This window comes from Elephantulus edwardii, unplaced genomic scaffold (genome assembly GCF_000299155.1).
Source record: "Elephantulus edwardii isolate Elephantulus edwardi_28Jun2011 unplaced genomic scaffold, EleEdw1.0 scaffold00011, whole genome shotgun sequence".
Taxonomy (NCBI): Eukaryota; Metazoa; Chordata; class Mammalia; order Macroscelidea; family Macroscelididae; genus Elephantulus; species Elephantulus edwardii.
This window is the reverse complement of record NW_006399761.1, coordinates 13226284-13243144: the sequence shown is the minus strand read 5'-3', so window position 1 is coordinate 13243144 and position 16861 is coordinate 13226284. Positions and strand designations below refer to the sequence as shown.

Genomic DNA, 16861 nt, shown 5'->3' with positions numbered 1-16861 from the left:
AGACTTTGGATTTCCATTGTTGCACTTTTCTCCCTGACCACCCCTTCGCCCTAATTTGCTCTTCTATTTGAAAAGTCAAAGAAAAACTCTTTCACTATTATACAATCCCTCCCCCCAAGTCCACTCCGCTGTGTGGCCTTCATTCTAATCATATATCCCTTTCAAACATTTCCCTCCCTCTTCTGTTTCAATGCAGTATACACGATTTATCCCTTCATTCTCAGTCACCCTCCAACCTCAATGTCAGTCCAGTTTCACAACAGTGGCACCATGCAGTATGGACCTTTTAGAGTGCTTTGGATTTCTGAGTTACAGAAAGGAGACTGTGAATCACGGTATTCCGACTTGAATGAGTAAAAGAGTAGCTGTTTTTCCTAAGATCCTGGAAGACATGAGGACCAGGATAGTTTTCACTTCACCAGCAGAGCATCGTGAATGATGTGTGCAATGTTGGTACGTGCCTGACCCGGAGGACGATGAAAGAGCCATCCTTCATGCCCAGGGCCAACTGGGATCCATCGGGGCTGAACGCGACGCTGCGGACAGCTTCCTCCATGTTACAGCGGGCGATCAAGGCGTGGTCAGCCAGGCTCCAGAGTCTGGGAATAAGAAAAAAGGTTTAAAAAAAAAAGGCAATGGCTCCCAGTCACAGGTCAGGCCAAAGCAAGAGCTGCTGACCACACTCCGTTATTAACGAGAACGGACAGCATAACTTAGTCAGCATTCCACCAACATCCTTCACGGGAATTGGGGAAGCTGTTGGTCCTTTTGTGAGCTGTTCTCACCATTTGAAACAACCAATTAGAAAAAGAGAAAATGAAAAGAAAAATTGACAAAAATCTTGAAATAAACTTTAAATACGAATTCACAAAAATCTTCATTTTCTCTTTGGACATTTAAAACTGATCTTTACTGATGCCACTGGTTGTTAACTTTATCTACACTTAGGAGATCAAAAAGTGTGGTGGTGATGGTGGTGGTGGTGGAAGAGGAGGAAGAGGAGGAGGAGGAGGAGGAGGAGGAGAGCTGACCATGACTCACACAGACCCTCTCAATAACTAGGTCCCAATACTGCAAATGGGACTGTGTCTGTGGGTTTCATCTGAGTATTTTCTACTTAGTATTGGTTTACCCAACAAAGAAGGTAAGAGCTCTCTTGTGCTTATAATACATCGTGAGTCATTTCTCATTTTTCCTGTAACATCAACCATTCTGCTTCTAGGGATGCCTGCTGCAGGCCAGCTCCCAGAGGACCTAATACAGGCCTTTGAACCGAGCCAACCAGAACTGAGCAGGTAAAGGTACAAGTAAGGGTGTTCGTGTTGAGTTGCAATTGTGGTCCTTGGTTTGAGGACAGTGTTCAAAGAACCCTGAGAATTTGCAAAGGAATAAATTCCCTGCGTTCTGAAGACACGTTTGTGAGTTGGAACTGAAGCTGTGCTGGTGCTGACTGAATTCACCTGTAAAACCATGGTGGGGTCCCCAGCAGAGGAACAGGGTGCCAGGGGGCACGGCCCCCTCACATACAGTCTATTTTCACCTCTGAGGACGTAAGACAGAGCCCAAGAGAAATGGCAACAATATGCAGGAGCCCAGCTCTGCTGAGGTAAACGGAGGAACTGTCCCTTAGAGAAGCCACGCGGTTGTACGCCGCAGCTCACCCTTCTCTGGAGGAAGCAGCAAGTGTGGGCGACCTCACTGTGTTCCCCAAGGCCATCAGCAAGGTGGCAGGGCCTCACCTGACGGAGCGGTCGTCACTGCCTGTCACGGCCAGCGGCTTCTTGGGGTGCAGGGCCAGGGCCCAGAGCTCCCCCTCACAGTGGCCCTGCAGGATCAACATGGGCTTGTCCCGCTCCCTGACGATCACCTCGAATATCTCGCTGTCCTGTGTCCCCGCCAGCAGGCGGTCGGCCTTCCAGCACACGCTCCGGATCGAGAGGCCTGGCAAAGCCAACAGGAGAGGAGTGAGCGGACGCACACACATCTCACCACTGACACAGTGCTGAAAGAGATCATCCGAGGTTCTAGGAAAACACCTTCAACGGTTCTGCTGGTGGAGAAGCAATTCCACACCCTGTTCTGTGCGATTTTTGTTTCTATACACGGATAGGATACTCCCTCTATCTTTTTTGATCTATTTCATTTTAAAAGGGACCACTCTCTGATCTTACCTTGTTGGTGCGGTTGCTGGTGTGTATCATAATGAGTCAGAACCAAGCCATAGCTGACCCTGAGGTGGGTTTTGAGAGGCCGTAAACTGCACAGGAGACTGCCCATCTCACTCCTGTGGAGTGGCTGGTACCTAGAATAGCTATATATTTTCATGGCAGGACATAGTTTTCTATTAAAAAAAAACCCCTCGTTGCTACTGAGTCAGAAGCAACTCATAATTGATACTCCAGTGGGTTTTCACGGGTAACTCACACAGGAGGAGACTGCCCAGCTTTCTTCTTAAGAGTAGCTGCTAAAAAAGGCCAAATACTGCATGGTGCCACTGCTGTAGAACGGGACTGACATCAGGGTTGGGGTAAGACTGAGAAAAACTGGATAAATTGTGTATACTGCATTGAAACAGATGAGGGAGAGAATAATTTAATTTAAAAGCAATATATGATAGGGTGTTATAGTTATCACAAGAGTCCACAATTAAGGTTGCATAGTGGAGTGTACTTGGGGCAGTGGGAGGGGTGCGGGGGGATTGTATACGAAAGAAAGAATTTTTCTTTTACTTTTCAAAGAGAGGAGCGATGGGGGGGGCGCGGAGGGGAGGGCTGGGCAGAGAGAAAAGATCAACCAACAATGAACAAATGGAAATAAAAAGAACCTCTGTAAATGTTCGTTAAAATTATTAAAATAATAAAAAAAATAATAATAGCTACTGAGAACATGGAGACAGCCTAAATGTCCCACCACAACCAAATGGACTGAGAAGCTGTGGTACATTCACACGATGGAATACAATGCCGCTCTGAGCAACGATTTAAAACAAAAACACTACATAACTTGGGAGGGACGGGAGAGCATTATGCTGAGTGAACTCACTCAGTCTCAGAAGAACAAATATTAGATAAGACTATTATTGTAAAAATAGAAGGGTAACTAGTAAAACATGAGTGGGGGTTCAAGGGCGTAATGGGTGAGGCCTCAAGGGTGAGGATGAGCGGGGTCAAAACCACAGGGCTGCACAGTTTGGTGGGTGGAGGGAGGGTGTGAAGGAAATGGGAAGGATCAGGCAGGGACCTGGAAAGGCCGGGGAATGGTGGGCACAGTCCAATGGTGATTCACTTTATAAAACACAATCTGTGGGAATTCAAGTATAAACATAATGTCAATGAAGGAAAGTGGAGGGGAAAATATTTTTTAGAAAAAAAAAAAACACAACAGTGAGAAAACAGCAGTTCTACTGGCCTAGTGGGTAATGAGTTGCGCTGTCAACTCAAAGGTAGGTAGTTCAAAGCCATCATTGGCTCCACAGAAGAAAATAGGCTGCAAAGGTAGCTGGAGGCTCGGCTCTGAGTTGGTTCTGACTCCGCGGTTATGAGTTAAGTTTCTGTCCTGGTTGAGACCGTTTGCAGTATGTGAATCTGTATGTCTGTGAATAGATGCATGTGAGACCAAAATAAATGGATTATTCTTTAAAATAATAAATAACTAAAAGGAGTAGCTTCTGGATTCGAACCGCACACCTTTGTGTTTGCACTGCGATTCCCTAACCACTGCACCACATGAACAGGAGAAAAATCATCATTATGAAAATCTGTCCCTCTTTGAAATAATCACCCTCTGATTTAGTCTGAAAAACTTAATAATCACTTCAGTCTTTTAGATGTTAGCATTGTATCAAAATTCTATGTGAGTGATACTACAGAACAGTTAATTATCATATTAGGCAAGTTTAGCACGCATCTGATCTGAACAAAGGCTCGTTCCGCTGGATACACAGATGCACATTATCCCAGAAATATGCAAATGACACTCTTCATTTCAGGCTCAAAATACCATCAAACAGTTGTCAGAGAAGATGTTTTATCCTTCATTGACTTGAACATTTGTGGAATCTTCTCTTAAGGTGTAGTTTTTAAGTCCAACTGTGAGTAGATTTCAGGCTCTCTCTGCAGGTCCTTCCAAGACTGTGCTCCATGCCTGGGTAGCAGGGAGTGCCCTCTTACTTTCTCCAGCCAGCAACACTCCCACACAAACAGTATACACACATACACCTTGAGGTCTGAGATAGCTTCCCGCTCAGTCTTCGGTGCAGAGAGCACCACCATGTTCAGAGCGCCGGCTCTGCTTCTGTTCTACCATTCAGACAGCAGTCCCAGGTTCAGTGGTTCTAGTCCAGCAGATGCACCCTGGAGGAATGGTCTGGTGGTGTGAAAATCGACCCTCAAAAATCCATGGTGCACAGCTCTGCTCTGGACACACAGGGGTTACCAGGAGTTGAAAAATGGCTCCATGACAACTGGTTTACCAGGCAGCTGTATGAGGGGGAGTCCCACTCTGGACTGAGCTGTCCTGCCTATAAAACTTTGACTGGTAGAAACAAGGATGGTGTCACTTCTCACATAGCTTGGGTGTGTAACCAGGAAAAGCTGGGGGTCAGTGTGAGAGAGGAAGAACCTCGAGAGCTTGGCAGACCCCATGACAGGCAGAGTTCACGAGGACGGCGCAGGATGGGGCATCATTCCGATCTGTGCGTCACGGGGACATCATATATTGGGATCAACTCAATGGCACCTAACAGAGATGTCACTTATCTAAACTGGGGTGGTGGTGGTTGTGGTATAAAAGTTATACTGCTGTTGCTGGATCACTTTGACTCACAGGATCCCTCACAAAAGCCGATCTGAGCCTCATCATTTCCTATGCTGTCCTCACAATCTCCGCCATGACGGAGCTCACCGGTACGGTCACTGAGTCACCAACCTCCTGGAGGGTCTTCCTCTCCTTCGATGACCCTCTACCTTTCCGAGCATGATGTCTCTCTCCGAGGACTGGTCCTTGCCGACAATATGCCCAAAGAGTACCTGAGATGAAGTCTCAGCATCACCCTTGCCTATAAGGAGCATCTTATTTTAAAAAATTATTCTTATTTATCTTCCCCTTGTTGTGTGTTGTCAAATCGGATCTGACTGGCACAGGAGGAGATTTCCCCTCCTTCTCCAGCAGAGCATCTGGTGGATTCGAACCCGTATCTCCAGGATTGCAGCGCAGCATCTTGCCACTAGGCCACCAGAGCTCCGTCTAAGGAGCAGCTTGATGGCCCTTCATTTAAGACACACATGTCTACTCTTCTGGCCATCCATGGTACAAACACAGCCACAGAGATCAATGGAATACAATTGAGAACCCAGAAATCAGCTCATTTATCTATGGTCAACTGATTTTTGACAAGGAGACAAAAATGAGGAAATGGCAGCCAAATTAACAAATGGTGTTGGCAAAATTGGAAAACCATCTGCAGAAAACGTAAGACCCAGGCCTCACACCATACACAAAAACCAACTCAAGGTGGACCAGGAACCTAGGAGTAAAACCAAAAACTATCAAATCCATCAGAGAAAAGCCAGGAACAACTCTAGAAGCCCCAATCCACAGCATAAACAGACTTTCAAGCATAATTAAAAAAGACACCACTAGAAGAATATAAAAGAAATGACTATAAAAGGATATAGAAGAAATAGAAATTTCATATAAAAGAAATCAATGGGATTTTCTAAGAATCAAACTCTTATGCACATCAAAAACAAACAAACAAACAAAACTTTTCCAATAGAGTTAAAAGAAAACCCAGAGTGGGACAAAATATTTGGTAATGACATATCTGATAAAGGGCCCTTACCTAAATTTATTGATTACTCTAGCATATCAACAAGAAAAAGGTAAACAATCCAGTCACAAAATGGACACAAGATATGAACAGACACTTCACCCAAGATGACATTCAGATGACAAAGAAACACATGAGGAAATGTTCAAAATCACTATCTATGAGAGAGATACAAATCAAAACAACTATCAGGTATCATCTCACCCCAGCAACAACAGCAACGGTAAACAGGACAGCAAACAAATCCTGCAAGGTTGTGAGAAAGATTGGAACTCTTATTCACTGCTAGTGGGAACGTAAAATGGTACAATCACTATGGAAGGTGCTCTGGCGCTTTTTCAAAAAGTTAGGAAGAGAAATACCATTTGATCCAGCAATTCCACTACTTGGATTATATCCTAAAGAAACCAGAGCATGACTCAGACAGATATGTGTGTGCGCGCGCGCACACACACACACACACACACACACACACACGTCTACTGCTGTGTTATTCACAATAGCAAAGCGAAGGAAGCAGCTCAAGTGCTCGTGAGCAAAAGAATGGATAGAAAAACACACAAAGTAGTCACACAAAGGAATATTCTCCAGCACTGAAAAATAATGAACTCATAAAACACACAACAAGAGTGATCCTGGAAGACAGTATTTTGAATGAAATATCTCAGTCACAAATTGACACGGGGTGTTGAGGGGAGAATAGGAAAAGACTATGAACACTGCATTGGAACAGAGGAGGGGAAGAACTGTCTGAAAGGAATGTATGATTAGGCATTATACGTATGACAACAGTCCAAAAGAAGAGATGCATTGAAAAGTGGACTGGGGAAGGAGGGGGGAAATTGTGTAATAATGAATGATTGAAAATCTAATTTTTATGTAAACTTTTGTTAAAATAATAAAAATGTAAAAACGATGCCTTTAAACTGCGGTGCTGGAGAAAAGTATTGAATGAGAGTTCTGCCAAAAGAATGAACAGATTTGTCTTCGAGAAGGGGAAGCCAGAGAGCTCCAGGGAGGCGGAGATGATGAGGCTTCACCTCACATACTTTGGGCATGTTGCCAGGAGAGGTTCTTCCCTGGAGAAATGCATCATGTTTGGAAAGGTGAGGGGACAGCAAAAAAAAAAAAAAAAGAGGAAGACCTTCAACCAGGTGAACTGACACAATGACTTGAGTGTATCAAACAATGTGAGGCTGGCAGAGGAAAAGACCGATTTCAAATCTGTTGTTTACAGAATCATTAAATTCTTGACTTAGCAATGACCACCTTGAGGAATCAAACACATTTACACATGAAAGAATCAAACAGTAATTCTTTTAAAGGCACACGGATAGGGCTTACTTTTTTCTTTTAAAGACATGATCACTCTCCACACTAACTGCTCTGAACTCACTAGGCATCAGGGAACAGAAGGAGGAAGGAAGCAGGCTGGTGGACTTGCTATTCCCGCTGGGGGCAGAGAGAAGGGACACCCTGGCAATGGCTGACTCAGGGTTAACCACTCAAAAGCCTCAACTGCAAAGATCAACACAGGCCTTCAAGGATGAGTCAGGCGGACGTCCAAGTGAGCAGAGCCAGAGGAGATGACAGGTTGACGGACAGCGCATGCAGGTCAACCGTGGAAGGACCATACTGCCGCCGCAACAACCCTTTACCACCGTTGCATTCTTGCTCCTACCTCTTTCATGAGCCTGTTCAGGTGTTTAGAGGCCATTCAGTAACCAACATATTCTCTCAACAAGATAGACTGACACAATGACCGTGACATTGGGCTCAAGTACATTCGAGAAGGTAAGATGGCACGAGAGAGTGTGGTTCAGATCCACTGTCCAGTGGGTTCCATTGAACTAGTCAGTGTAAGAGGTAAGTTATTTACGCGGCAAAGGCAATGTGTCGAAAGTGATTAAGGGTTATTTCCAGCAGAATAAGGAAGGAGGCAGTTTGGAAGCAGGAGTGGCATCCACTTCCTAAAACAACATGCCTCTGGAAACTCTTACAAACTTTGATAAATGTCAATAGTTGTAGAGGGGCTTCAGGCCTTTTGATCATGGGGTCCTTAGGAATCGTGCTCAACTCGAAGGTAATCAACAAAAAGAAGGAAGAAAGCTGAAAGAGTGTGTGTGAGAGAAGAAACCATTACCTTTTCCAAGCTGGACTGACAGGAGGTTGTGAAGCAATGGACAGCAGTGCTTATGTTGGATGGATCTTGACTGAAGGCAGAGAATTCCAGAAAGACCTTGTTCCGTGTTTTAATGACTATGAAAATGCATTCAACTATGTAGACCATAACAAATAACAGGTAACACTGAAAAGAATGGGGATTCCAGTATGTCACTGTGCTTGTTTAGAGTGTGTACATAGACCAAGAAGCAGTCATTTAAACAGGACAAGAGGCTGCGAGTAAGGCTTCAGATAAGGAAAGGAGTATGTCAAGCTCGTATCCTTCCTCCACACCTATTCAATTTGGATGCTGAGTCAATGATTTGAGATGCTGGGCTCTGAAGAAGGATGTGTCGTTAGAACTGGAGGAAGATTCTTAAACCCCTATCATGGAGATAGTATAAACTCGTTCACAGCAAGTAAAGAAGACTTTAAGCGCTTACTGAAGAAGATTAAAAACCTGCCATCGTCAATAAGGATTCTATCTCACCATCAGGAAGAAATCCTTACCACTGGACCAATGGGCAACATCATGATAAATGGAGAAAAGATTAGACTTGTCCAGGATTTCATTTCACTTGCACCCACGATCAACGCCTATGAGATCAGCAGTCAAGAAGTAAAATGAATGAATGAGAAAAAGATTAATAAAAATAAGAAAAGACATAAAATGACAGATCTGCTGCCAAGGACCTCTATGAAGTGCTAATAGACATCATCATGGAGACAAAAGTGGGCCTGACCCAAGTCATGGTGTTCTCAATTGCTTCATATGCATGTGAGAGTTGACCAAGGAATAAACGAAGATCAAAGAAGAACAGCTACTTTAGAATCATGGTGCTGATTCCACTACTGGGAATATACTCTAAAGAAACCATAACCGCCACCCAAGCAGATATATGTATGCCCATGTTTATTGCAGCTTTGTTCACAATAGCAAACGGTTGGAAACAACCCAAGGGCCCATCAACAAACGAATGGATAGAGAAGCTGTGGTGTGTTCACACCATGGAATACTATGCTGCATTGAAAAACAAGGAACTCATGAAATGGGTGACCCTGGAGGACACCGTTGTTGTTGTTGTTATGTGCCATCCAGTCACTTGTGACTCATAGCGACCCGATGTACAACAGCCCTAAACCGTGCTCTATCCTGTGTCAACACACTCATCCCGATTACCCCAGTTACCGAATCAATCCACCTCATAGAGGGCCTTCCTCTCCTGCGCTGTCCCTCCACCCTCCCAAGCATGATGTCCCTCTCCAAGGACCGGTCTCTCCTTATAACATGACCAAAGTATGTCAGATGAAGCCTCAGAATCCTTGCCTCCAAGGAGTAGCCTGATGTAACCCTCTCCAGGAAGAATCTGTTTTTCTTAGCAGTCCATGGTATCCTCAATACTCTTCTCCAACACCAAAGCTCAAAGGCATCAATTCTCCTTCTATCCTCCCTAGTCACTGTCCAACTCTCTGACACATAACAAGTGATTGCAAAGACCATGGCCTGTATCAGGCACACCTTAGTCTCCAGAGAGACACCATTGCTCAAGGACTTCAGCCTTCAATATGGATTGAGGCTCAATGTCAAGAAGACAAAGATTCTCACCACTGGACCAAGTGGCAGCATCGGGATGGATGGTGAAGTGATTGAGATTGTTAACAACTTTAGTCTGCTTGGCTCCACAATCAACACTCTTGGCACCAGCAGCCAGGAAATTGAAAGACGTATTGCAATGGGGAAGTGTGCTGTTAGGGACCTCTCTAAAGTACTGAAGAGCGACTGAAGAGAGACTAAGGTGCACCTGGAGGACATTAGGCTGAGTGAAATATCTCAGTCACAAAAGGGCAAATAATACATAGTGCCACTGTTGTAAAACAGGACTGACATCCGGGTTGGGGGGAGACTGAGAAAGATGGGATAAATTATGTATACTGCACTGAAACAGATGAGGGAGAGAACTGTTTAAAAGGGAGCTATGATTGGGTATTATTGTCGTAACAGGCGTCCAGAATGAAGGTTGCATAGTGGAGTGGACTTGGTGGGGGAGGGATTTTATAATAAAATTTTTTCTTTTAGTTTTCAAACAGAAGAGTGAACTGGGGTGGGGAAGTTGGGTAGAGAGAAAAGTGCAACAATGAATGAATGGAAATCCAAAGTCTCTGTATACATTCATTAAAATTAATTTTAAAAAAAGAATACTATTCAGCAAATTTAAAAAAAAATCGTGGTGCTGGTGAAGGACGTGGATGATACCTAGAGGGTCTTAATTATTTTTCTAAACAAACTGACACAATGCATATCTACAGACGAGCCCCAGGGATTTGTCTGTGAGCTGGTTGATGTGACACTGGTCCTTCTTACTTCTAAAGTTAAATCCTCTGAAGGAAGAATTACTTCGTGAAGATGCCACAACGGATAGAGGACTGCATCCACATTTCCTAACAACATCCTGTTTCTATCGTCTCTAATCTCATTGCTTTTCTGCCTGAGTGGTGGTGGGGAAACAGCACGCTCTCTGCTGGGAACATTCTGGAGATGCCCCGGGGAGCAGCAGACCCTTGATGAGATTATGACAAGATCGCCTTCCTCCTGTCTACCCAGCTTGCTTCTTAACTCTCTGACACAAATGCACGCATCATTCATGTCATCATGGCTTTCTGGCTGGGTTGAAAGCAATTCCAAGGGGGAGAAGTAATTGAGCTGTCTTTGCTTCTGTATCTTCTGTTTGGGGAGTAAGAGTATTTAAGGTCTTGTTTGGAGTATGATTAAAAATGGACCAAGATGAAGAGTTAGGTCTGAATGCCTGGTTGCAGGCACTCTGTCAGTCCATTTGGCTGATTCTTTGTCTCTATCTTCGCTGACTGCTGACCATGTTATTCTCCAGGGATTAGTCCCTCTTGATAACCTTCTGAAGTATGTGAGATGAAGGACTTGTCAGCCTTGATTACAAAGAGCATTTGAGTATTTCTTTCAAGACATATGTGTTCATTCTGGTTGCTGTTGTGTACCGCTCAGTCGGAACTGAAACTGACCCATAGCTGACCCTCCAGCAGGTTTTCAGAGGCAGGAAACAGCATAGGAGGAGAGTGTATCTTTTTTCCATGGAGCTGCTGACGGATTCAAACAGTGTGCCTCTAGGATTACAGTGCTGCTTCTTACCACTAGGCCACCAGAGCTCCCCTAGTCTATACTGTATTTACTACTCTTAAGTCTGCTGTCAGAGACCTCTCCAAGGTACTGAGGAGCAATGATGTCAGTCTGGAGACTAAGGTGTGCCTCATACAGGCCATGGTCTTTGCAATTATTTGCGATGCATCAGAGAGCTGGACAATGACTAGGGATGATAGAAGGAGAGTTGATGCCTTTGAGCTGTGGTGCTGGAGAAGAGTATTGAATATACCATGGACTGCTAGGAAAACAAACAAATTCAACCTGGAGAGGGTGAAGCCAGGCTGCTCCTTGGAGGCAAGGATTCTGAACATACTTTGGACATGTTGCAAGGCAGGATCAGTCCTTGGAGAGGGACATCATGCTTGGGAGCATGAAGGGACAGCACAGGAGAGGAAGACCCTGGATGAGATGGATTGATTCCGTGACTAGGGTAATGGGGACAGGGGTGTCGGCGACAGTAAGACTGTGAAGAGATAGAGCAGGGTGTAAGGCTGTTGTATATAGAGTCATTATGAGTTGCAGGCAACTCAACGGGCACATAACAACTTCTTTAGCAATACTGTAGTTCAAAGAAATAAATTCCTGTTATTATGTTATCTAATTGGAACAACCCATAGCTAAGCCTCCAAGTAAGTTTTGAGAGACAGTATATCAAACGAGATAAGACTGTCCATCTTTCTCTGGAGAAAAAGCTGGTGGATTTGAACCATGTATGTGCCTTTGGGTTGACAGTGCAACTCCTTACCACTATGCTACTAGAGTTCTCTAAATTCTTCTCAGGTCTTTCAATTGTCCAATTTTACTTTGCATATGAAGCACTGGCAAGACAATGGCTTGGACACAGAATGACAACTTTGCAGCTAAACTCTTTGTAGCAATTCTGCCCCACGTAATATATTGTTCCTGTTCTTGCCTGCTGTATCTATTAATGTCTTTTTTAACCACCCTTGAAAAGAAATCTTCTGTTCAATTCTTTTATGTGGTCATTTCTTCTGTTCACTTTCCATGCTCTATGCTCGAGAGCGCGTTTCAGAACGTCCTGTCCTTGAGTCTCCATTTGGGTCTTTCCTGTCTTTTTAATGTCTTTTGTTTTCCTCGTGTACGATGTCCTTGATGCCAACACAGGACTCACCCGGTGCGTGTTCATCAGTGTGCGATGCGTCAAATATGTCCTTGAGATGCCGTAAATCCAGATGGTACAGACTCAAGGCCAAGCTAACATATTTAAAACGACATAACTGACAATCTCGTCTCATCTAAAGAATCACATTATGTTCAAGGAACTCTGCTGAATAAGACAAAGGAACATAACCTTCATTTTAAGAAGAATGTCATCACAATGGGACAATATATAAAGTGAACAAACAAGCTCACTCCTTAGAACAATCAACCACATGAGGCCACAGGACAACACAGGTCCCCAAAGGAAGCTCATGGGAAGAAAGGGGCAGAAAAGGACAAATGGAGATGGGGAACAACAGGAGGGAGTCGAAAAGTGCTGTTTCATTGTTTTTTGTTTTTTTTGTTTCATTGTTGTGATTGTTGCCTGTGTGGAGTCCAAAGTGACCCACAGCTGACCCTCTGGTGGGTTTTCAGAGGCAGTTACTCACACGGGAGGAGACTGCCCATCCTTCTCCCATGCAGCAGCTGGTGGATTCGAACCGCTTGCCTTTGAGATTGCAGGGCAGCTTCTTGCCATGAGGCTGCCAGAGCTCTGAGACCGCAAGAGAAGTCATGCAATAAATGTGCATAAATGCAAAACTAATTTGCTCTTTTAACTTTCACTGAAAACCTTTTAAAAAGTTTTTTAGAAGCAAAACCTACAAAAAATCCTTTCTGCTAGAAAAAAAAGCACGTGTTTGTACTTCTGACAGTGTTAAGTGCAGCCTATTTCGCTGCACTGTGAGGTGTCCACGGCGGGGTCCACACCACTTCCCTCTGTGGAAAGCAGTCTATAGCTGGCACAGATCTGGTCTCTACAGCCAGCAGATGGCAGTGGCGAGCAACAGCTCATTGAAACCATAATCCTTCCAAAGCTAACACCAAGTTTTTACCAGCCCTCTGCCCCGGCTCTACGTTCAGACCAGTGCAGAGGAAGCTCAACTCAATCTTCTCATTCTCTCTGCTACAGTCCCAAAGCTGTGCATGTGAGACCTTGCCCGCAGATATCACAACAGACCATGCTGCTTAAAAACATTGCTGGTTTCCCACAAAATAGTAGAACGTTACATACAACCACTGGGCGTGTGTCAGTGTGACATGACCAAGCTTTTTAACCTCACAAACCCTCAATGGCCTCATCTGAAAAGCAGCGAGAATATTAGCCCTCACGCTAATATCAGTGTTGGAAGGAGCTGTTGCAATCATGCATTTAACACTTGACCCAGCACAAGGAATTTGGGATTTTAGCCAGTAGCTTCTTGTGTTTTGCTGGCATCTTTTCTGTACGTTTCTATCTCAAAGCAGAGCAACCTGCATGTGTGGTGTTTCAAGGGGCACAGCCAGGACCTTGGAAGAAGCTGTCCCCTGGGCATGATGAGCCTCTGAGTTGCTTCCATATATTAAAATGGATTTGTTGTTAAGGTTGATGAGAAAGCACTGGGGGTTCTCAGGAAGGAAAAGCCCTGTAAGGTGTTTAATTTTCAACACTGGTCAGCAGTCTGGGTGGGGAACAGCGAGTGGGAATGGAAGGAGCTTTCTACTAGCAGTCCAGAGATCCCAGGCACTAACCTCATCCTGCCTGGCCACCTGCCCTTTGCACATCATAAAGGTGGTGACTGCTGTGGTGTTAGGTGTTGTCAGGTTGACCCCACAAACAACAGACTTCAACCCAGCCTGAGCCTGTGTCGTGTCATGATGGCTGTGATGTTCAAGCCCATTACGGGGTTCACTGTGGCAATCCGTGGGGTGCTGCATTCCTATCTCTCTCTCTCTGTCCCTCCACACTTCGCAGCATGATGTCCTTTCTCAAGGGCAAATGAGGTGAGGTAAGTGAGTATTTCACACACCAGAAACACCCCGAGACCAGTAAGGTGCCACCAGGTCCCCCAATAGCCGGCCCACCACTGGGTCATCACGGGGACAGGTTCCCTCCCAACCTCTTCCACTTGCCATTTGCTGGACGGGGAGGAGGTCCTCTGTTAAGAGGCGTGTGTGGCTGCATCCCGAGTGAGTGGCTGGAGGTGGGCAGAGGGCAGGGGACTGTGCTTAGTTCTGGGCTCAGCTCTGGGGCTCCGAGGAAGAGAGTGGTGGCCGCCAAGCCTCCTTCCCTCCCTCTGCATCCCTGAGAGCTTCTCCATCAGCCTGAAGGGGGCTAGGCGTGCAGACCTGAGTGTGCACTAGCCCTGAACCAGAGCTGGCCTGCCCTCAGATTGTATCGGACGGTTGAGTTCAGATTGCCAGGCCCTATCGACAGGTAATTCTAACGGAATAGATCCTCAGCCACATATCGGAAAATTCAGCCCTAAGTAGGCTAGAAAGCCCAAGGCCGGTGGGCTTAGAGTCAAACAAGTACAAGGCAGGGATCATCCCTTCTGAAGCCAATGTCACAAGTACCCACTGAAAACACATTAAGACTTAGGGGGCGCTATTATCACACCCACAGGAGCAGTGGGGGGACTGAGCGGATGTCGGTGGGTGTCTTCTAAGGAGCAAGACCAGGAACGTGCCTAAAGGCATACAGTGAGTAAATGACAGAAATAAAATGAGGGACCAGGTGGTTCTACTCTGGAGCCCAGGACAGGAAGGTCAAGGTGAAGGCTGTCTAGTCAAGGCTATCATCAGGAGTTAAATGGTGCCCCCCAAAAAGACAGGCTCATGTCCCGCGTCCCTCCACCTCCACTCTCTATCTGTAAATGTGATCTTGCTTGGAAATGTTGGGGAGTTTTTTGTACCTTTGAAGTTGTTATCAGCTAGGAGCATCTCTGGTTGTGGTGGGATGTTTTACACTGAGCTGCTAAGGAAAAGGTCAGCAGTTTGGATCCCACAGCCTCTCCTGTGCAGACTGGCAGCCTGGGAAGCCGAAGAGTCAGAACCCACTGGAAGGGCAGTGGGTTTGCTATGAGGTCACACCACAGGAAAGGGGTCCTCCTCTGACATGACCAGTGTCTGTGAGCGCAGACAGACAGGAGGGGAGCGGGGCAGCGATGCAGTGTCAGTGAGCAAGGAAAACAAGGAGCTGGGACTAGGAAAGACGCACCCTAAAGCCTCTGGACAGAGTACGGCCCTGCCAACACTCTGGATGTGGACTTACAGCCAAATAAAGAAATACACAACACTACTGCCATTTTAAAGCACCCACCTGAGAATGCACTGTTTCAGCAGCCCTGAAACAGCTGTTGTTGTTGGGTACCACCAAGTCAGAACCGACCCACGGCTGACCCTCCTGTGGGTTTTCAGAAGCTGTTAATCACACATCTGTGAAGTAGGCTGGTAGATTTTGAACCACATGCCTTTGGGACTGCAGTTCAGCTTCTTGCCACTAGGCCACCAGAACTGCCTTGCGAACGAATGTACTATATAAAGAATGACACCATATAAAAAAAAAACAACACATAGAAACTGCTGACACTGGCCCTATCTAGAGCCCCCAAGGGCTGCTTGATAATTAAGGGTGATTTTTTACATAGGGTGCTGGTAACATACCACATAAAGAACGCAGGTAGGAAAAAAGGTGTAAAGGTAAGAAGAGGGGGAAGAGTGTGCAGTCAGTTGAAGAGGAGAGCTGGGGGTAGAGGGGGAGAAAGGGCTTCTAAACCAGAGAGACTGGCTAACCACTGAGCAAACGAGCTCTCCTGAGCTCCAGTCTTGTCAGTGGTTCTGGTACACTCAGTGTGACGTGAAGGGACCTGGAGGAGGAAGAGGCCCATCTCCCCAGGGATTATGTGGTGAGCATGGACCATGGGGGGACACAGCTGGCCTCGAGACCTCTGGGTTCCAGCACAGACTGCAGTGTGAGGCCCTGGTTCCTACGTGATAAAGACTGTCAAGTCAGTGTAAGAGTGTTAAATCGTGTGTAGGGGTCTCTGACACATAACCTGGAGCTGCTGACACCAGCCCTGCCTGGGGCTCCCGAGGGCTCCTCAGGGATTAAGGGAGATCATTTATGTAGAGTGCTTGGTTCTAAAGCTGCCTCAGAACGAACTCCATGCTGGTGCCTGCGGTGGGCAGGTCATGGGGCCTCCCAAAGCCTACAGGGAGTGGCCCTCAACAGATCTGAGCTTCTCTGCACCTCCCACTGCCTCCGGCCAGCGATGCAATCTACAAGCTCTCAGGCCCTGAGACCTTCCAGCAGCCCTTACACTTTTTAATAAAATCATTGCTTAATTCGAAATCCACCCCATAACGTCTCAAAATCCTACAACCAGAGGAACTCTGGAAGGGTGCACAATCCAACAGGACCTCAGAAGACACAGATCCTACCAAATCCACAGCCTCCATCCCAGGAAAGGAAGCCACACAGGTGTGTAGACTAAGGTCACACAGAAGAGTGTTTACAGAGGAATTACTGCACAAAAATACCAGACAGCCTTCGTCTGGCACGTCCCGTGAGGAGTCTCAACACACATGCCCTGACTGCTCACTGTGCACCTGAGTCCCTGCTCCCAAGCCTCAGCGTTCCTGTTCCCTGCATCTCAACATCCTTGCTTCCACAGTCTCAGCATCCCTGCATCTTCTCCTGCATCTTCAGCAGCCCT

At 45.9% G+C, this 16861-nt stretch overlaps 1 protein-coding gene across 1 annotated transcript in view; it reads right to left on the bottom strand.

Annotated features, from left to right (window-relative positions):
- Nucleotides 1-16861, bottom strand: part of EML6 (echinoderm microtubule associated protein like 6) — a 308568-nt gene that overhangs the window by 127545 nt on the left and 164162 nt on the right. The window contains exons 7-8 of the mRNA XM_006880926.1: nucleotides 1740-1941; nucleotides 462-599 (exon numbers count right to left, since the gene is read on the bottom strand). Coding sequence (XP_006880988.1) covers nucleotides 462-599; nucleotides 1740-1941 — 340 coding nt within the window. The remainder of the gene's footprint in view (nucleotides 1-461; nucleotides 600-1739; nucleotides 1942-16861) is intronic.